The sequence below is a fragment of the Toxotes jaculatrix genome, chromosome 7 (genome assembly GCF_017976425.1).
Source record: "Toxotes jaculatrix isolate fToxJac2 chromosome 7, fToxJac2.pri, whole genome shotgun sequence".
Taxonomy (NCBI): domain Eukaryota; kingdom Metazoa; phylum Chordata; class Actinopteri; family Toxotidae; genus Toxotes; species Toxotes jaculatrix.
Window position 1 is genome coordinate 17710227 of NC_054400.1, and position 21656 is coordinate 17731882.

General features: G+C 42.5%; 1 protein-coding gene across 1 annotated transcript in view; it reads right to left on the bottom strand.

The window, feature by feature from the left end:
• The window catches only part of adgrv1 (adhesion G protein-coupled receptor V1), a 97271-nt gene that overhangs the window by 41529 nt on the left and 34086 nt on the right, over nt 1-21656 (bottom strand). The window contains exons 54-87 of the mRNA XM_041043098.1: nt 21356-21560; nt 21027-21173; nt 20621-20876; nt 19937-20139; nt 19262-19438; nt 18937-19119; nt 18622-18801; nt 18311-18475; nt 18059-18179; nt 17821-17944; nt 17559-17697; nt 17207-17392; nt 16875-17110; nt 16489-16637; nt 16180-16378; nt 15680-15899; nt 15353-15592; nt 15047-15196; nt 14695-14915; nt 14326-14605; nt 14056-14199; nt 13271-13442; nt 12907-13048; nt 12190-12762; nt 11813-12069; nt 11171-11288; nt 10829-11000; nt 10394-10636; nt 8731-9138; nt 7611-7783; nt 7228-7474; nt 6870-7009; nt 5788-5948; nt 5451-5551 (exon numbers count right to left, since the gene is read on the bottom strand). Coding sequence (XP_040899032.1) covers nt 5451-5551; nt 5788-5948; nt 6870-7009; nt 7228-7474; nt 7611-7783; nt 8731-9138; nt 10394-10636; nt 10829-11000; nt 11171-11288; nt 11813-12069; nt 12190-12762; nt 12907-13048; nt 13271-13442; nt 14056-14199; nt 14326-14605; nt 14695-14915; nt 15047-15196; nt 15353-15592; nt 15680-15899; nt 16180-16378; nt 16489-16637; nt 16875-17110; nt 17207-17392; nt 17559-17697; nt 17821-17944; nt 18059-18179; nt 18311-18475; nt 18622-18801; nt 18937-19119; nt 19262-19438; nt 19937-20139; nt 20621-20876; nt 21027-21173; nt 21356-21560 — 6832 coding nt within the window. The remainder of the gene's footprint in view (nt 1-5450; nt 5552-5787; nt 5949-6869; nt 7010-7227; nt 7475-7610; nt 7784-8730; nt 9139-10393; nt 10637-10828; nt 11001-11170; nt 11289-11812; nt 12070-12189; nt 12763-12906; nt 13049-13270; nt 13443-14055; nt 14200-14325; nt 14606-14694; nt 14916-15046; nt 15197-15352; nt 15593-15679; nt 15900-16179; nt 16379-16488; nt 16638-16874; nt 17111-17206; nt 17393-17558; nt 17698-17820; nt 17945-18058; nt 18180-18310; nt 18476-18621; nt 18802-18936; nt 19120-19261; nt 19439-19936; nt 20140-20620; nt 20877-21026; nt 21174-21355; nt 21561-21656) is intronic.

Here is a 21656-nt window from a genome sequence, read left to right on the forward strand (position 1 = left end):
TCAGAGCAACACCAGGCACAAGGTGTTGGATCAGCCAGTAGAGTGTAATCTGAGTTCCCCATGAGGCCATCTTCTCCTCTCCACTGTCCTACCAACACACACACACACACACACACACACACACACACACACACACACACACACACACACACACACACACACACACACACACACACACACACACACACACACACACACACACACACACACACACACACACACACACACACAGGCCCAGACTGCTGATACTTTATACCCTTCCATCACTCGCCTGCCATTGGCTCGAGCTGACAGACAGTGAAGAGCTTAGAATTGCAATGCTGTATACTTTGCCTTGCTGTTTACTTTTTTAACAACTGCAAGCAAAAAATGACGAGAGTGTAAATAAAACCCACTGTGGGAAAAAAAAAACAGAAAGAAAAATATATTGGAAAAACCTATTTGGTTAGAGTCGATGGGAGAAGGAATAAGTAAACACTATGTTTTATTCTCATCCTTTCCCTATTCTCATTTTGTTTCCAGACACTTCCGGATATGTCAGTCTGACGTCAGTCAGAGAAGTAGACACAAAGACACACAAAAACTCTCTCTGTTTATTGATTTAATGATTGATTGGTCATGATGGGAACGGAGAGACTTCCTCAGGAAAAACAGAATCACTCACTCTATTTATAAAGACCTGTGTTGATCTTAAAAGGACAAGGTAAGGTCTTGGATTATGCAACTCATATGTCCCCTTTCCTGGAGAGCTGAGAAAGTGCATGCATGCAACCCCGCCACCCCACAAAGTTGTCTGATTGCGGTAAGGAATCCTGACAACTTCTCTATTCTTCTCAGAGACGGGAAGTGACAGTGGTGGATGTTGTATGGGGGTGGGGGGTAAAAGTTAGTGTTTATGCATGTGTGTTTGTGGTTTGAGGAGCATTCTGAATGCTGGAACCAGTCCCAGGGTTAACAGGAAATCCTTTATAACCAGAACTAAGAGTCACCTAAACACCTCCCAGATACTGGAATAAAGCACTGGGAGTACTGGGGTAAACACTTGTGTGGGAAAGGCTGTCTGGGATGTGGAGGGCTGTTTAATCACAGTGGATGAGAAATCAAATTGTGTTTTGTTTGCAATAGAGATGGAGATTAGATTTTTCCTTTCCCACATCAGCACATGGATACGTGTGTTCAAGCACACACACGCACGCTCACATTGATAGAAGCACTTTACATGAAATATCACAGTTTTGTCAATCATTATTAAACGAGCTAAATGCCACTTGGCTGGGAAAAAGTCAAGTATTATCTTTAATGACTTTCAATAGAAAAAAAAAACTGCCTGGGGTGTCTGTGATTATCTCCAACTGTCAAGGTTGTAAATTTGGTTTGTGACGCGACAGGTACTGGCATACAGTGCCAGAACACTTCTTTGACACTTCTCACTCACTACACGTTTCACTGGAAAGACTGCCAGTAACTCATGTCCGGTCCTGCTTAGAAATATGATCTCATTCTCTTTTGAGAATCTCCATTCATAGCTTAAGACAAACACCCTTGTTTTTTTCTGAAATTAGCAGGAAAAGGATGGATCTAAATCAGAGGATGCAGTGCCTGAGGAGCTGAAAGGTAAGACAAGGAGAGAGAACGAGTTCAAATAAAAAGAAAAATGAAACCATCAGCCATCTAGTTGTGTTCGAAGGAAGGCCTCTAACCAAAAATATCTATCCATCGATTTTGTGACCTTTCAGTTTCTACTGATTTATGTTTGGTAAAATGAATGTACATTTATGGGGGGCAGTGATCTGTACCTTGGAGACGCAGCAAAACCTTATAAATACTAACCTAAGAGTGCACAATGTGGCCTTACCACTTGCAGCTGTAGTCCAAATCAAAAGCAGTGAAAAGATCAGATTCTGTGTTTTTGTTCCATTCAAAACAAAAATAAAGTTTCTTCACACAATCAATGATCTTCTAAAAAATGGTACACAATTCTCTGTTAAAAAAAACAAACAAACAAAAAAAAACAATAAGAGGTAACTTATCAAGATTTGAATATACATTTACACATATAGACTGTGGTTTATTGCTGCTCGTGTGATGATCCCTGACTTGACAACACGTGCAAAATCGAATGCATGTTAACATACATACACACATAAGAACAGGAGAGGTTCACTTTCAGAGCACATAAGCACTGGGTAAATTTCCACTCTACACAGACGATCTTCAGTTGTCTTGCTGAGGGGAGGACAAACTGCTGGCCAGAGCCAGAGATGTGACAAGCACACACACACACACACAAACCACAATCATTCAGTGTGAGAGGACTCTCCCTGAAGGTGGTGGATGGTACAAATCATTATTTTCTCTCAGTAGGAGGCCTGACGTCTGTATCGTTGTCGGTGGCTGCTCTCTGTCACCCCGTGGGTGACTTGATATCAGATCGGTTCCAACCTGTTTGACCCTTCAACAAGTTTCTATGCCTGAAATATTTTTTGGGCCTTTTTAAAACTGTCTTACTTGAAACTATGTAATCCTACGCACTATGTCTAATCTCTTTTATTTTACCTATTCTTACAATAAAACATCCAGAAGATTAAGAAGCAAATAGACAACTGGACACACAGCTCTGACACTATGCTGCATTAGCTGTTTGTTGAAATTTGATGTACATTTTCTGCTTTTCCTGAGCTGTAAAAAGCTTCGGCATCATCGGCATCATTAGTTACGGAAAAGGTTTTGAGCTATTGTTACTGTAGCTTGTAATTCTTTGAAAAGAGAAACAAATCAGAGGATGTCAAAATATGTGATGTTCAGAAACAATTAGGAGATGAAACTTCGTAGAGACCAAGACAAAAGACAAACAAAATGCATTTAATAAAACACATTACGTTGTATTAAGTCTACCAAATGTTCTCCTTCTCTTTCTATCCTTCCAGTTCACTTCCCCTTCTATTTTGATGGTGTTCATTCTCATACTGTTACTTTACTGCTGTTAGTGACTGAACAGGTCAGGTCTGTGACTTTTGTGGAAACGTGGCAGCTGGAAAGGATGACAACCAGGCGTACTGAGACAGTAAAAACTACTAAGAACTTTGAACCACGAGCCTCCACCTTCTCCGTCTGCTCCACCTGCTCTCAACACCCAGACTCTCACAGAGAGTGGTGGGATATTATTCTAGTTCCCTCTAGCTGACTGTAGCTGTTACAGGGATAAATAAATCAAACCGGCAGCTTTAATTTTCTCCCCACTGAGGCCAGCGTCGGTGACTAATTGCAGCTCAGCCAGAACAGATGGAGAGCCCTCTCTGTCAGAAGTGGTTGGAGCTGGACCTGACAGTTCAAATCAATGTTAAGGCACGAGCAAGGCTGAGACCCACAAGTTCAGGAGACATTTCTGTCACAAAATACATCTCCTTCATCAAAGATGCAGGGTACTTTGCCTTCTTGATACAGAATAATCCGTCCCTACTGTCAAAGGTTGACTGTAAAAATAATGCTGAGGTTTGTTCCAAACTGCAAAGTAGTTGCAGAAATGTTCAGTTTTGCAGAAATGTGGATTCAGATCAATCTTTACTGAGTCTGAAAGTCCTTCAACACACCCCTGTTTTGGTTTTGTGGTTAGTGAGAATGAACTTGCAAGGCAAATGCATGCCTGTGTAAAACTCAATCTAAAATGGAGGTGTGTGTACTTTGCACACTGATATTTCCAGATGCAGGAAAATCACAGAGACATTTGTTCCTTAACCAACAGCCTCTAAGTACATGTAATCTTTACTTCAATTTAATGGAGGTAGATACACACAAGTATACTACTGTTTGGGTGTGACAGCATCGAATAACTTTATCGGTGTGCTTAGCTAACTATTTGGGAAAATGAAAGAGAAAGCCTGCTTCAACAGTAGGCAGGTGATTTCCAAAATGACCAAACATGACACTGAATGGTGAAATATGGGACGGAACAGCTGCTTAATGGACCATGCTGTGAGATTGTTTTGGTAAATTGTCATGTTTCACCCTCAAGTCCACTGTGTCTCTAAAGTTGTGTATACATGTTTTAACAAGGGGAAGTCAGTCACTGAGCAGCTGAACTGATTGCTGTATTGACGTCATCTACCAGGATTATGAAAATAAGCCCCCCCCCACGCCCCGCCACTGAAATTTAGGGAGGTGTTGAACACAAACAAAGCTTTTAGAAAGATGAGGCTTTACAAACAAATCTGCTGCCAGAGGTCTACGCAAAAAAGGAAGTTGTGTTTTTTCTGTTTCTAGTGAGCCATCTCAGATCTAAGATAAAGTGCGTAGTTAAGACACTGACAGTCAGACACTGACATCAAAGGGTCTATTTTAATTCACCACATCCTGCACATTACTACCTCCAAAATATTCCCAGCAGTCAACCACATAGAGGGTGCACCCTAAAATCAGTGCACACATTCAGTTTAGGCCTTCAGTTTGTCAGTGTGGAATTCAACCAGGCCTTCATCAGCTGGCCTTGACTTGAAGGCCAAAGAAACACATGAATGTATTTTATAAACTATAACACAATCTCAGACACGTGCGCATCCAAGGAAGAAGGCCTTAACATGCAGTACAGTATCAACAAGGAAACAGAACAGGACGGAATTTTCCATCCGAAACCCTTTAAGGTTCAGGGGCTCTGCCTGGGCCATAAACAGGTTGAGTCCGAGGTGGTTCGCCCCCAACGACAGTCTGCTTTAGTAGGGGCTCGTGTTTGTCAACCAAAGAGAGGGGAGACCAGTGGAAAATTACCGGCCAGTCCCGCACTCACTCACGCACACACGTACACACACACACACACGCGGTGGGGACCAGCTGAGAGACTAACGTGCAGCCACATCTCTATCTCGCTCACTGCTTATGTGACAGCTTGCGTTTTTAATGGGCGAGGGTGCGGGGGGCATGGTTGCGTTGTCAGGACGCGCCGGCCCGCAAACTACGCAACCAGTGACATTCAATGATGTGTGTTCACGTCTACGCACATTTCCAAGAAAATACCTGTGACATGTCTAGTGGCCAGTACGGTGGGTTCAGGCAGCATTTACCTGTGTCTGTGCATGTGTGTGTGTGTGTGTGTGTGTGTTCTCAGTACACATTTAAAATATTTAAACACAAAGAAATAGGCCTGTGTGTCTTTTTCACTGTACTTTATGAAAGTAAAAGTGTGTGTTGCACCACAAACATTACTCCTGTGTGAATGTGTGTGAGCTACTCATCCATAGCACAGAGAGAGAGAGAGATGAATGCCCCTGTAATCATTTCCAAAGGTTCCCTATCCATCTGCATTTGAGGCCATACAGAGAATGAAAATGCCACAGAAACTAAAGCAGATGGCGTGGGAGTAAGAAGGTCTCAGCCTTCATAAGCATTGATTTGTGGGTCTTAGTACTCGCCATGGTAAAATACTGTAGGACAACACAAAGGGAGCAGAAATGCATTACCTGGGTTCCGAGGCAGCTCACCATCATGTGAGTGAGCAGTTTGGCAGCAAACATGGGGAAACGGGAGCACAGCACGTGGGATATAATGGCCAACGCAAAGCCTGTGGGGGGGGGAAGTGGAAAACATGGAACCAATATAAATGAGAAATTGAAAATGTATTTATATGCATCAACAGCGGCTATTTGTAATAATGTAGGAGGAACATGGAAGATCAAACTCTGAGGATGGAATGCACCAGAGAGTAAGGCAGTGGGCAGTGGGCAGAAAAAAAAAAACACAAGTAAACAAGTGAAGACAAGCGTAGAGGAAAAGACATAAGAGAAGTGTGTTATGTACCTGAGATGCAGATAAATCCCGAGGCATAGAAGGCCTCGTTATAGGATGCAAGAGTGGCAAACTCTGCGTAGGCTGTGTAGATAGACAAGTGGGAGCAGGCACATTCCACATAGTTCCCACTCTCTTTCACAACCCTGCAGTATTGACCATCTGATGACCAGCTAGAGAGGAGAGGAGAGGAGAGGAGAGGATGCAGGGAAAGGTGAAGAAAGAAAAAAAACAAGTTAAGACACTATTGTTACAACAGAGTATAACACATAAGGCAAATAAAACGGCAATAAGCCTTATGTTCTGTGGTGTTTTGGCTTCTTTTAATTATATTATTATTGTTGTTGTTGATTTTCCTCTCAAAGATGTTGTGTGACAAACCATAACACTGTAATCATTTTTGTGTTAGATTCAGTGGCACAGCTAACAGATAGGTGTTGATCCATCCTCTAACATTTTCATTTTAACCTTGCATTGAATCAATAATGTCACACTGCAATGCTGACCCTTCCTTGTCAGGGACTTTGCTCTCTCACTCCGTAATCAGTTCCTTCATCAGTTTTGTTGTTTCTGGGATACATCGTCCAAGTTACTGTTCAGGCCAAACCAAACCTGCCAATTCTTAACTTGTAACAGTGTGTTCCAGCCAAGTCCCATCTCACGCCCCAAGAATGTCCTCAACAAACCAACTCCGAGTGGGAGGATTCACAGTGTGGCAGACTGAACGTGCAGATATTAAACAGAAAGATGTGACTTCCTCCCCTGGACACAGAGATGCTTTACTGAGAGGCTGAACTCGAACTTTTGCCCTTTACTAAGCAAACTGGTCTCACTCGCACAATAAATGAGAGGATGACAGACAGAGGTGAACATGGGGTTACGGTTTTTAAAACAATTGGTTACAAATGGTACTAAAAGAACAAAATGTTTAGAGGGCATACACTGGAATAAAAAACCTTCACTGCTGACATGATCAGCATCAAGAATAAAATGTTTTGAGTGTTCATATTTATTTGGTGTGTCAACAAGATGCCTTTGGCTCATCTAGAGGGACTGAGCACGAACCTAAATAGGTGTGTCTGTGGTAAAATTACCTTGCAGTGGTCTGGTTCCAGAGAAGGCACATAGACCGGCCTGGTTTAACTTGCTGACCAGGGGTGTGGATACGATACACCACCTCATTGCCATCTTCTAGGGGTCGTGACCCTCTGCCCTGGAGGCTAGCTGAGAATACCTACGTATAAACAGAGACGGCAGAGGAAGAGAGTTCAGCTGTGGAGTACACTAAAAAATTCATGTCTAGTTTCTGTTAGAGCAATACTGCCACCTGCAGGTTTTTAATTAAATTTTTCCCCGTCAGTAAAAAAAAAAAAAAAAAAGAAAAAAAAGTCATTTGATAAACTTCCTTTGCTCTTTACAGCAAATGAAACAAAGCTACATGAGCTTCCTTACCTTCCCACTGAGAGCAGTGGTTGTATCATTGTTGAGAAACCAGTGTTCAGTTCTAAACTCAGTCAGCTGAATGCGACTGAGGTTGCCACAGTCTGCAGTCAGGACTGCTGGTACCGCCAACAGGGTATCTGGGAGCTGGAAGAAGTCTGCATTACGGCCCCTGAATTTGTGTCCATTGATTTGTGTTGGGTACCACTGGAAGGCAGAGATGGTCATATACGGACATGTCTCCAGGATGGTACCCCTTCTGGAGAAATCACACAAAGAAAAACATTTAATATCAAGCATGAAAACCTTGTTAACAATATTTAAAAGGAAAGTCATTGGTGTTTTGAAGTTAACACGTAGCGTTTAATCTGTATGAGAGGGATATGGGCACTCACATCTCACACTGGCTGCCCGTGAGGAGGGAGAAAGCAAATCGCTCCGCCACCTCAGCAAGGTGGCTGAGGCCTCGGGTGTCGATCCTGCTGGGATTGGCCAAAGCGCACAGAAGGTCATAGGTCAAATTCCGGCTGCTTTCCTGTAAAGGAGTCCTCTCTGCCTCTGCAAGCACCTGGCTCAGGAGAAATTCAGGGTGAGAGAGAGCAAGAGAAGCATTATGAACCTCTGGTCTTATTTGCATGTACATGTCTCTGATATGTATCTGTTCTGTATTTGCATAAGTTTTTGAGTGTCCTATTTTTCTTTTCTAAAGATCTTGGCTGTGTCACTTTCTTTAGGCCTCAGTGTTATGCAGCTTTTGTGTCTTTCATTGTGAATTAATGTCATTTTTGTCTGCAGTGTTTCCTTCCCTTCATCTCCTTCTCACTCTCTCTCTCTTTTCTCATGAAGTGTAACTCATTTCTTTCTCTTCTGCCCCCCCTCACACACACTCCTTCATATTAAATTACAGCGTCTCTGCTCTTCTGGAGGCTGAGCAAGCTCAATATGTAGACTCTTAACATCAGAGCAGCGTAGTGATGGCAGCGCTCATGTAGAGTGACAACTGAGACCTTTTCAGATGACAAACTAGTCCTCAGATCTGTCAGAGTAGTGCAGCGGAGGTGATGTATGCCCTTTAGTATAACACTGTCTGACACAAACTACTACACTGACTCACAAGCTTCAAGTGGTGAAAAAAATAAAACCACACAGAGGCAAGTGTGTTTCCCTCACCGCTGGTTCATTATGCAATAATTTTCAAAAATCAAATACAATGATCTGCTATTTGTATGGTCTGGGAAATAGTAATAAAATATACACATACGTTGAAATGGGCAGTGTGATGAGAAAATGACTTTCAGAAGAAAATCATTAGTAAAATTATTGGAAAAATTAAAGCTAAACTAAATTACATATATTCATTAATCCTAGATGATATCCGGTCTCATGTGATGATATTGGTCTTGTGAGCAGAGAAAACACTAGATATTATATCATGTAACGCTGTTTTATCTGCTCCTTTTTACAAGTTCTTACAGGAAATGCTTGTGTCCTTAATCCTCTATCTAACCCTCTTACCTTCCCGAGAGCTTCGAGCACGGCGGTCATCTGCTCACGACTGAGAGGTGTGGTGACCTTATTGATCAGTCCTTGCAGCACCTGGTTCAGTATCGTTGGGTCAAGAGGTTGATGTAATTGGTCAAGTAAGATCCACACAGCCTCACTTGCTGCATTTGACACCAGAGTTACATTGGCCAGACCGAACCGATGGTGCACTTTGGTGCCCCCTGTAGCGTTGTAAAGCTCAACCTGGAAGCGCTTAGGTGTGGGTAAGGGTGAGGCCAGGTCAGGTGTCAGGTAAATGTCCAGTGACGTGTTATGGTGCCCCACATCGAAGGTTATTTGACCCTCCTGTTTAGGAAAGTCCATCCCTGCTTTAGCAGGCCAGATTATAGAGGGACCCACCACCTCTTCCCTAAGAAGCTCCTAGAGGAGAAACAGACATGTTAAACTCTGTTTGACTGATTGATTGTTGCTAACATTACACTACAAATATCTATATATCTATATATCTCTATATATCTCTATATCTCTATCTATCTATCTATCTATCTATATCTATATCTATATCTATATCTATATCTATATCTATATCTATATATATCAAGTTGACCATGTTGGGGTGAAAGCATAATATTAACCAAATGAGGATTGGTCTTCTAATAGTAAGAATAAAAATAACAATAATAATAACAGTACACATTTTTATCATGCAGTCTCACAGCATGCTTTAGCTGTGAGAGATGAAAGCAGATGACCTGGGCTCTGTGTCTCAGTGAGGTTTTTGATTTTTGTTGAGTGTACTAGCCACTCTCTCACTTTGATCTCCAATATCAAAAAGTGTAAGTGCCAGTGGATATAATGCCCCTGACCTGCACGAAGCCAAGGTATCTCTAATCATAAGCCCTCAAAGAGGAGGAAGGTGGCAATGAGATTAAAGAGGCGAGGAAAAGAGGAAACAATGGTCTTTTTGAACTTCATCAGCATCAATAAACCACAACTTTTATCAGAAGATACATATAGACAGTATACTGTCAGTGGAAGATGGTCTTTAAATATGGGAAAACCATTAAGTGAAAGGTAAAATGACTGCTAAATGCTCTTTTGTTATTTGCTCCATTGTAAAATGCATGCAAAAATTAAGTATCATGCAAAGTTTGTACTTGTAGTGACATTGAAGTAATCAAGTCTTTCTAACTGGCTGACAGTAAATACAAATAATTACAGAGTAACAATGAAAGAGCCAGATTAGATCAGTGTGCCTGCTGTAGCTCATGAGGTAAATCAGGTCAACAAAAGCAGGTCAGACAGACACAGATAAACACTGTCCAGGTGTTACGCTTTCAGTGACGGGGGAAAAATCTTATTTTAGCTTGTGAATGGTTGGAGTCACATTGGCCTAGATTGAAAATTAGATTTCCCTCTGCTCAGAATGACACCCCCAAGGCAAAATTGAATGAACAGAAATTGGTTCCACCTGTGTTTCATACAAATAAGCTAAACAGTGGCGGGTAAACACCAGTTCAAACGTACAATGTTCAAAGACATTTGCATCATGTGTGCCTCAGTGCATCTGTGCATAGTCCACTACACATATCTGTGCCCAGTTATATTCATATGCATGCCTGTGTGTGCCGCTTGTGCTGTATACTTAATTACAACATATATGTTTGTTACTTACCAGTGTGCGATATTGTACAGACATGGCTGAAGCTGTGCTTGCTTGTCTATAGATCTGGAGACTGAGCTTTGTCGTCATCAGGGTGGCAATGGGCAGTCTATGGCCCACAGCAAAGTACACAACTCCGTGCGGGTCGTCGCTCTCTGCCAAGGTGATGTTGGCAAAACGAGTGGTCTCATTAATGGTAGCTCCAGCACCCACCTGATAAATCTCCACCAAGAACCACATCTGGTACTCTGGATCCTAAGGCAACACAGATGAGACCGTTGTATTTTGTGCAGCAGAGGATTTCTCATGATTATACAGATAAAGAAATGTTATCAAATTTTAAATCTAGGTAATCTAAATTTATGATGTAGGATTGAGAACATATCCAAGTCAGTAAAATACCAACATTTCTTAGCTCTTCTTTCATCAGGGGCCCCTGCCTCTTACCTCATCATCCTGGACTTCCAGAGTGAGAGCACATGTTATCGCTCCTTTCCTACACAGTGCAGTTCCTGAGGTCTGCACCAGCTGTCTGGTTAGGTTTACTCCATTGCTGACAAGAGTTAGCGCTGCCTTGCTGAAGGTAGCTCTCCAGAAGACTTGTAAATCCTCGAAGGCTCTGAACAAAGTTAGAAAGAGAATACTAAATAACTACAAACACTAAAACATATTAGTGGCAGACAAATATCGAAACTTTTCCAGGGGGACAATTTTGTTACTAATCTCAGAAGTAAAAAAAAACAAAACAAAACAAAACCCCTCCCAAAAAACAAGGTGTTGTTTTATTACCTGTTTTCTTGTCTCTGCAGGTAGAGGACAGCAGTTCTATTGTCTGAGTCCTCATCCAGTACTTGGCCCATCAAAGAATTAAGATTAAACCCCACGATACCATTATGGAAGTCACTCCCTGGTATCAGCAGAGGGAAGGGTAAATCATAAAGAGAGCAGCACAGAAACAGAGAGAAACAGAGATGGAGAGTACAAATTACTTTCCTCATAACCTCACTTATTTTGTAATCAGACCTATATGCAGAACAATCAAATAATCTTCCCACAGCAGTGTTTATATGAGAAGTATTGCTGTGAGGCCCCAAATAGCAGATGGAGACTAATGTAGCAGTGACCTAATGCAAATCAAATGGCATGAAACCTGAGAAGAATACTGAATAACTCATTGAGATAACAAACACATGTCTGCAGGTCCATTTGATTAGGTCCAAAAGACACACCTGGGATTAGTCTAGTGCTATAAACCTGAGAAGACAGAGTCCAAACTACATACCAATGAATAAATATATTGCATCATTCTTATTTGCTAGAACACACTGTGAGTGAAACAGAATACTTTTATCTTCTTCTTCTTTTTTTTTGTAATCTTTGGTCTATAGTGAACTTCAACAAAAAAAAAAAAAAAAAAAATCATCTTTTTACCAAGGATAGTGATCTTGGCAAAAGCTCCAAAGCCCTGGTATGGACGGTCTGTGATTTGTGCTCCTCCCTCTGGATCACTGAGGTAGATGAAGAATACTTCCTGTCCCTCAGGCTCTGAGTCATCGAGGATTAAGAGGATAACCTCTGTCTCATTCTGGCCAGCCTGGAGGGACACTATAGTGGACACCAAGCGGAAGTCCTGTTGCTCCTTTGCAAGGGTCCCAACAGGCTCCAGAGAGAAGGGAAGAGGTGTTGTACTTCCATCTGGATAAAGCCGCAAAGCAACACAAGTTAAACTGATACTGTAAACATCAAAGTAAATTACAAAATATAATTTACTGTAGTTGAGCAATAAAGCAATGTAACAAAACAAATACATACCTCCATACGCTTGAACCCGGACCCTCACATCCCCAGCCACACTGTCAGACCTGCGCACCCTCAGTACCACTCTCCGTTCCTGCTGGGTCTCCTCATCCCTGTCCTCCGGTACTTCGACCAGTCCAGGTCCAATACTCAAAACTCCACCAGTCACATCACTAGCCAGGATGGTGACAGTGGCCACACTGTACTGAGGGTTGAGGCGAGGCGGGGCCTCTGCCCAAGCTAAGTCTGGAGCAAGGACCTGAACATCTGTTAGGTTGACATGAAAGTACTCATCTGGTTCCGAAAGGGAGTCATCAAGTATTGAAAGGTGGAACGACGTGTTGGTTTGATGAGGCGAGTCAAAGACCAAACGGCCATCTGGCACTGCAAGAAAGTCCTCTCCTGCTGCTGCACTGCCTGCTGTTGTTTTATAGGACAGGTGAGTGGTATTGCTACGAGAACCGTAGAGTCTCTGAACATAAAGTGTTATAGTTTGGATGTCCTCTGCGATAACTAGCTGACGCGAATCCGGGGCAAACTGGTAGACCCCCTGTGGCTCCACTTCTGCAACAGTAAAGCCTGACCTGTGCAGGGAAACAGACATCTGAATGAGGCTACATTTGGCACGGATGCATATATCAAATTGCAAATATTTAATATAAAGTGTATCAACTGCTTAAATTACAATATAGTGAAAGTTCAAAATCCAGCCACTGTGAAACCATTACCTGAGCTTGACAGCACCGTTTGCAGCAGTGCTGGAGCCGGCAGCAGTGAGATGTATAGCATAGGAAGCTGGTTCTAATGCATCAGCTATAGCTGTAAGGGATATGGCTTTAGTCTTCTCTCCATGGGCCAGGGTCAGTGAGCCTAAACATAAGGAAGGAGCACATCAGCAAGTTGTAGTTAGTCTGTATGGCATCAGCCTGATAACCAGACTTACAGAAAGGGAAACTGATCAGGTATGGAGATGTCATATATTCATTAAAAAAAACAAACAAAAAAAAAAACAGCGCAAGTGGATTGAGATAATGTGTGAGTGAGCACTGCTATCGTTCACTTCAGGGAACAATCCGTCACTGATTGCATTACCTGAACTTGGGGTGATAGCTCCAGTTCTGAGGTCAGGAAAAGCTTGTCCTGAAGGATACCCGGCTCTCCACTGCACCCTGATGTCCCCAAACAGCCCCCTTCGTGTGACCTTTGCCTCACATGCCCCTGTTTCTACACTTGAAACCTGCAGAGCCAGGGAGGCAAAGCCAACCTGCACATAAGCAAGAAAAGTCAGATAATGGGTGTTAACTTGTTGGCAGTAAACTACAGTATATGGAGTATACTAAAATGTTCTGTAACTGTCACTGAGAGGGTTTTTGTTGTGAACTGTCTCTTTGTATGACTTACACAAGGTCAGTCATTTAAATTACATTGTCAGCAGCCAGCTACACAGAAAGTCCATGTGTGTTACATGGACCGTTTAAACAGCTGAGTGTTCACAGAGCAACACTGACTCAGTTTTTAGTTTTAAATTAAGTCTAAATAAAGTCTGTGCTGATAAATATTAGAGGAATATGGTGCAGTACGTTCATATTTGTCCTCTGGTGGCTGAGGAATAATTTGATAAACTGATAGGTGTTGATCAATATTCTGTCAGCACCTGTGTAAATTACTCTGCCTTAACTAAAAGAAAACAAATCAACAAAATTCATGAATGTCTATCTGTGTTGTTCTGCAACCTTAATGAAACTGCTCTGTGTATTGGTCGGTAGCAAATCTTAAATCCTGAGGGTCCTGCAGAGAGGACAATTAAAAAAAACATTTTCTCCCTCACCATATATCACAAGCAACAAAAAAAGAAAAAAAAAGGAACCATAACTCACCTCTGAGCTGGCAGCTTCTTCGGGCACTGTCACTGTAGCAACGCTGACGTCATGAAGGAGGCGAGGCAGGGAGCCGAGGATGGGACTGACTAGTCTAACATCAGTGAGCTCTGCTGTGAATCTTTCACCTACTGACAAAAACACCTACAGAAAAAAGTGGGAAAACAGTGAAGTGAAAAGCTCTTCAAATCAATATAGGCTGCAGAATTTTAAAAAGGTTTCTCTGTAATCATTGACTGAAGTCTCAATCTGCTGAATCCTCTTCCTTACCTGGCTGCTGATTGGCACAATGATGGTACTGAAGGTCTGTCCCTCTCTCAAGAACAGACTTCCTTGAGCTTGTCCTCCAAGTATCTCTGCAATGTCCATCACTTCATCTATTCCTCCACTGATCCTATAGCCCACGCTCACGTTGCCAAACAGTCCAGCAAGCCGTGTCACATTCATAACCAGAGCCCTGGTGACCTCTGCCCCTGACCCCACTACCACTATAGACTGCTGCGCAGGGTTCAGTAAAAAGACACCGTGGGGCTCATCATTAGCGCGCACCCTAAGAAAGAGAGAAAAAGATTAATTTCAAGTTAATTCAGTCTTGGAAGTCATTGTATTAATGTCTCCAGCAGGACCATAATGACACACCTGATGTGGGTCCTGATGAGGTTTGGGTTGGCATCCAGAGTAGCACCACCCTCCACAGCTGTGAGTCGGACAGTGTACAGCTCCTCCAGCTCTGGCACTGTGTCAGGCATTAGGCTGAGGACAATTTCCGCCTCCCTTTGGCCCTCCAGTATAATCACTGAACCAGCTAAGGCTAGGAAGTCTCCAGCCATATCTGAGTCACTCTCTATCTGCCAATGCACCTGAGGTAAAAGCATGGTTGTAGTTAGACTTAGACTAGAAACAGTGACCACAAAGATTGAAATTCAGCTAGTTTAAACACTGATACTGGATATGACTGATCAGTAATAAATGTATATTGATGCAAACTTACCGTGATGTTACCCATGACACCCTCTCTGCGTGTAATCAACAGGGAAATGTTGAATGGCCCCTCTGCTTCTGTGGATTCATTGTAGACACGGTCTCGAAGAGCATCTGCAGTAAACTGGACTATACCATTTGGGTCACCAAACTTCTCTATCTGGGGGACAAAAACACATTGGGAGAGTAGGATGAATGGGGTGCTGAAACTGGAATCACATTAGATCTCCTTTGCGAAAAAGCGCTTAGGAAATTGCAATAATCCTTTTTCAGCAATCTAAACTGATTCATGATGGTCAGTGATACCATAAAGTACCTTCAGCGTCACGGAACCAGCCTGAGGATCTACATCCATCTCTCCAGACTGAATGCTGAGCTCTATAATAAATGTCTCTTCCACTTCCACCTCTCCATGGGGTAGAATCCGCAGCTCAATGGTGCGTGTACCTTCCTCTCCATCCCTGAAAAAGAAGGACCCATTTACAGGCTCCCTAATGTCTGTATTGAATGGAGGAAGGACCTCTCTGCTGTTAGGGCCACGTATGATCCAAGCAACCTGTCAAAAGGTAAAATCACTTTGAATTAGTTGATGTCCACTGAAGAAAAACCAGGACTTGAGTGTAGAAGATATTGTCCCTCATACCGTTGCATTGCCCACTAGGCCTCCTGCTCTCTCCAAAACAAGACTGAGTTTGAGAGTAGAGTTAGGGTTGACCACGGTGATTAGGCTCTCGTTGAGGAAACGGACCAAGCCACTTGGAGAATCACTCTTGGCGATGGTTACCCTGGCAACACGTTGAGGGCCTATAACTGCACCCCCTGTTGCTCCAATTAGCAGGACCTCAAATGTCTCTGCTTTTTCACTGAGGAAGATAATGTCAGCGTTAAGTTGGAATTAAATAATGTCTTCACTCATTATAGCCTCATTGAATTAATGTTTTTTTTGTGGACTGAGTTTATGATAATTTATTCATTACATTATTTCTCTAACGTTTATCTCAGTGCTTAATGTCTTTCCAAGTTAAGATGCACTGATTTAGCAAGTAGAGAAAATACACTAAAATACGCTGTGCTAAAAATACAGTACATTTTAAGGGATTAGTCTTGACATTTCTTTTCATAATTTTTAATTTCCCCTCTTACCTGTCAAGGTCATCTACAATAGTGACATTAATGTAGCTAGTATTCTGGCCATGGACAAACACCACTGAGCCATTATACAGGATGTAGTCGAGATCAGGGGTTGCACTCAAGCCTCTAGAAATGAACTGAGCTGAGATTGGTCCATATGAGCCCACTCTTCTCACCACTGGGATCAACACAGTGCCCACGTCCTCCTCAACTAAAAGAAAGAAAGCAAGAAGAACATAGGGATTTTACATATGGTAAATAATCTTTTAATATCTTCTCTGTATTCTCTGTGATTTAATTTGGCTTTGTTTTGACTCTTACCTGTAATACTAACAAAGTCCTGTCTAAACTCCAGGACACCCTCAACATTGTCATTCTTTAGTATGACCACAGCGACAGAAGAGATGTTGCCAATAGCTGGAGGCTGGTCCAGCTGGAGACCTGACTCTCTCACTGTGTAGTCCACAGCACTGGCCACCAGAGGGAGACACAGAATGAAATGTCACTGACAATAAGCCTCTACCAGACACATCAACAAGGGATTTTCACTAAACTGAGGCTGTGCAGTGCCTTTATTATGAATGACTAGGACCAGCTGACATAATTTGCAATGACCTTTTGGAACAGTAACACTAACTAACACTTGTACTATAAACATTCCAACCAACAAAGTTAGTAATCTACTCCACCCAGTCAAGTTACTTTACCTCACATTGACTAACTCCACTTCAGTGATGTTGAGGAAGAACATCTCAGGCCCCTCTGGGAGACTGTCATCCTGAATATACAGTGTGACTTGCTGTGAGGTCTGGCCTGGGGTAAAGAGTAGTCGTCCTGAAGCTGGAGCGAAGTCCACTCCACTGACTGCTGTGTCGCCTGAGGTCCGATAGGTCACCCACACGCTGCCCAGGCTGCCTAAGGAACGATTAACTGTCACATTCACCTGAGGAAAAGAAAGGAAATGATATGGCTGTGGGTTAAGTTTTGTAACTCCATTATCTCAGGTCATGTATGTATTGTCTCATTTTCATGAGCTTACCATTCCCTCCTCCTCTGACGCCCTGAGCTGGTGCTGGGTGAAGGAGAAAAGGCCATAGGGGTTGTCGCTGGCTGCCATAATAACTCTGGCATGTCTGGCTATGGGACTTATTTCCAGCCCTGAGGTAGCGGAGGTCAGTGTAAGCTGGTACTCACGGCGCTCTTCAGGCACTTCGTCATGCAGGGCCTCAAATCATAACAGTTACGACGGGGGCAATTTTATGGAAAGAAATAAAAATTAAAAAAAGTCATTATTTTGTTGCTTTTTGGCCTGTGTATGAGCATTCTGCAGCACACAGACACAGGCAATATCTGGATTTTATTTCATTTCTAAACTCTATATTTTTTACTACCTTTAGAATAATGGTGGCAACTGACTGTCTGTCTCTCAAAATCACAGTGCCAGAGATTGCTTCAAACTCAGAAACCACAGCTGGAGTGATATTCCAGTTCACCTGGACCTCTCCAAACACACCTGGCCCTCGCACAAGGCTGGGGAATACACACAATTATTTTCACATTGCATTTTTAATTAATAAATGGAAGCAGAGAAATTTAAAGCTTTTATTTATCATCTCAGGGTAATCATACAGTATGATGTTTACAGTGTCTCACCTGACCACAGCACTACCGTTGTAATCTCCCTGAGGTTCTCCAATGAGGATGTTCTTGGACGACTCTGCTATTCCAATAATCCCAAGGGCAGCTTTGTCTGCCCTGATAGTGATGGTGACCACGCCTGGATATTACGCAGACCAGAGGAGAGAGGAAGAAATAAGGGAGATGGATGATTATTGTACATTTCTTCAGTCAATTAATGCACTGGTCATTTGACTCTTTCATAAATGCTAACCATTTAAGGGGTCGATGACTGCACCACTCTCAGCAGGAAACAGCCGGACAGTGAATTGCTCATCTCCTTCCAGTACAGTGTCAGCGAGGGCTCTAATCACAAATGTCTTCATGGACTCAGTCTGTAAAGTAGGCCAAGTATAGCAGGCTTCGATATTATTATTATTATTCTTACATGCTGACTAAATCATTCAATAAAAATAACAATATAACAATATCTGGCAGCAGCAATACCATGCTTTTCATACTGTACCTCAGTGAAAACAACAGTTCCATTGAAAGGTGAGAGGTCATCTGTGGCTTGGTCTTCAAGCTGCCACACCAGTGTCACTGCCCCCTCACCTCCTGCACTTCGCAGCACTGCTAGAGTTGCAACAGCAGCAGGGTCATCCACAAACTCTGGTTCGCTGACAGTAACCTTAGAGGGGATTAAGTAATATGGTTATTTCTGACAGTCAAAGAGTTGTCTGATGCACACCTTACATAATACTGAAAAAGTTAAACTACTGTATCCGTGCAACAACTAAGTAGATTTTTGAGATAATAGAGGGATTTCACATTCACCTCCAATTCCTGAAATCCAAATCGTCCGAGAGGTGAGTCGTTGGCCGGAATACTGATAGTTACAGAGGTCGCTTCTCCGAGTCGAGCACCACCAATCACACGCAGCAAATTTACTCTGAAGGTCTCCAAAGTCTCTACTTGTTCATCATCCAAGATGGTGATGGCAATTCTGGCTTCCCTCTAAAAATAAAGATGAGGAAACACAAGTTAACACCTTGCAAAAGCTGAGCAGTAACCTGGGGACAGCTTCACTTCATGCCTTGATGTGATATTTAGGGCTGGTTTGTTTCAAATAAGGACAATTAATCCATTTACCTGCCCATCTTGAAAGGTGACGTTTCCAGATGTGGGGCTGAAATCATTAAGATCAGCAGTCCCTGGCTGTGCCTCCCAGTAGATGACCAGTCTTCCAGTTGCACCAGCAAGTCGCACCACTGACAGATAGAGGATGTTGTCTGGTGGTGGTATCTCATATGCCAGGACACTCCCAGGAATATCCTGGACAAGGTATTTAGAAGAAATGTTGAATTAAAAACAAGACTTAGCTCTTTGTAACAGTTAATATTTTAAATGTGTCACAGTTGTATCAGTGAAAAAGTTGCATCTCTGTCATGTTAATGCCCAATGACCCTGTGCTCACCTCAGAAACATTGAACTGCAGAATCCCTCGCGGGTCATCATTCTCCAGGATGGTGACCTCTGCTACTTCCATACCGGGCCTCTTCACACTCGGCTGTCCTGCTCCAGCTGACCCTCTAACCAGGTCCACACCGGTGATATTTACCAGGAAACTCTCTGCCAGCTCTGGAATGTCATCCTTAAAAAACACAAATGTACATACACATACTAAATAATGGAAAAACATTTTCCAAAAACTTTGTCACTAAATTGATTTGGTGCTTACAACTGCATTTAAAGGAGAAAACCTTTAAATGCAACTTTCTCATTATCATAAGTCCTGTTAATGGGAGGTCACCCCAGGCCAACAAATGGATCTGGGAGGGTGAGAAAGAATGAGGGAGGGTATGAGAATGGATAATTTATTGAAGATTAATGGTTGTTTCTATATGAACAGAACAGGAGAAGACAAGGAGGGAAAGAGCTGGATTTATCCTTTTATAGAGAATGACTCTTTGATGTATTTTAAGTTTGTATGGTCCCAGTCTTTTTGTTAGGCTTTCTTGGTTTTACATGTTTAGTAGACAAATGAACTCTTATGTTGGTAGAAGCTAAAAATGAATCCTAGTATTAGTTTATTCTTCTTTATTCACATAGATGTACTAAACTTCTCCATTACCCAACAGTCCATCCTTACCGGTAGGATTGTGACAGTGACAATGGCCACAGTAGCGCCATTTATCATGATGATGGTGTCGTCCTTTGCGGTGTAGTCCTTTCCTGCGGTGGCTTGCTTTAACGGGGGTTGGTACAGGGCTGGCCTGGTCTGGTAATGGATTGCCACCTCACCTGAAGAGCCCTGCTCCCTTACTATGGAGAGAGTTACATTGACAGGAGTCCCTGCGGGTTGGGAGAAATGGGAGGTTACATGAGCCAGTGTTTAAAAAAACATATAAAATACATGCAGGTAAGTAGGAGAATATGGAAAGGAAAATGTGTGTGTATCTTGTTCTACTACTCAGACGTCTCTGACATTTTGGGCCAACCTCCAATACACAGATTAAGACAAATCCTAAATTACTTCACATCCTGGAAATCGTGGCAGATCTCCTTTACGGTAAATCTCAATGTGTGATTACCATAATAGCTCCTCAAGAAACGTCATCCAAAAGAAACTGGGGTTTGGTAATTTAAAAAAAAAGAAAAAAGAAAGGATGGAGCAGAGACAGAGCATGACTGAGGAAAGTTTGAGTTAAAAACAACGTAACTTAAACTAATTCAGTAAATTAGATCCCTTTGCACTGTGATCCAGTAAAAACCCACATTTACTGACTAGTCATCAGTCATTCATCCATTCATGTCTTTCCACAGAAGTTCTTACTTTGTGGTTCTTGTGCTAGTGTAAACTGGGAGTCCAGATGCCATCCAATCACCCCATAGGGAGAGCCATTTGGCAGGATGATGAGTAGAGCTTGTGCCCGCTGCTTGTCAATGACTGCAGCCTGTTGTAGGTCCTGCAGCCCCACAGTGGTGACATCCATGAGGGTGACAGTGACACTCTCTCTCAGCTCCGGGACACCATCTGCTATTACGGCCAGTGAGATGATGGCTACTGACTGGTTCTCTGAGAACGTCACCTACAATGCAAAATAAAAATTTAAATCCACTCCTCGCATTTGTGAAGCCATTCTGAATTTGCTTATTTTTGTAAGCATTTAATTTTCATGTTATCAGTACATACATTAATATAATGTCTTAAGTATGATAGTAGGCCATGGTTGACTCACCACCCCTGAAGTGGGGTAAATGTCTGCCAGACTGCCACTGGCAGCCCAGTGAACAGTCAGTCTGCCAAAAGTCCCTCTTCTCCTCTCCACACTTAGAGATATTTGATTATTTTGCTCCAACTCCTCTACCTCCATAGATAAGGAATTCTGCAAAGATTTAATAACATTTTTTTTTACTACAATAGCTTGTGGTAATGCTTAAAAAAACACAATATGGTTCAAGTATCTTAAGCTTTAACACAATGGCTGTGACATGACGGCAACTTCACGTGACGGACAAATGTACAATGTAAATGTGCTGTCTAATGTCAAAATGTTTATCTGCTTACCTGAGCAAAGCCGATGACTCCATGGGCATCATCATTGGTTGGGACAGTTATCTTCACCTGACCACCAAATCCAATCTCAGCACCACCCTTTGGATTCTTCAGGCTGACCTGGAAATACTCCTGCACCTCAGGGATGTCATCATCTATGATGTTCACTGCTATCTCTAGCTCACTGTCACCTGGTGCAAAGTGCAACTCACCAAAACTGAATGTGAGGAAATAAAAGACAAACAGAACCTGCATTATTTAACTTTCACTGTGTCTTATATTCCTCTTTGAGCAGGATTCGCTTTCAGCAACA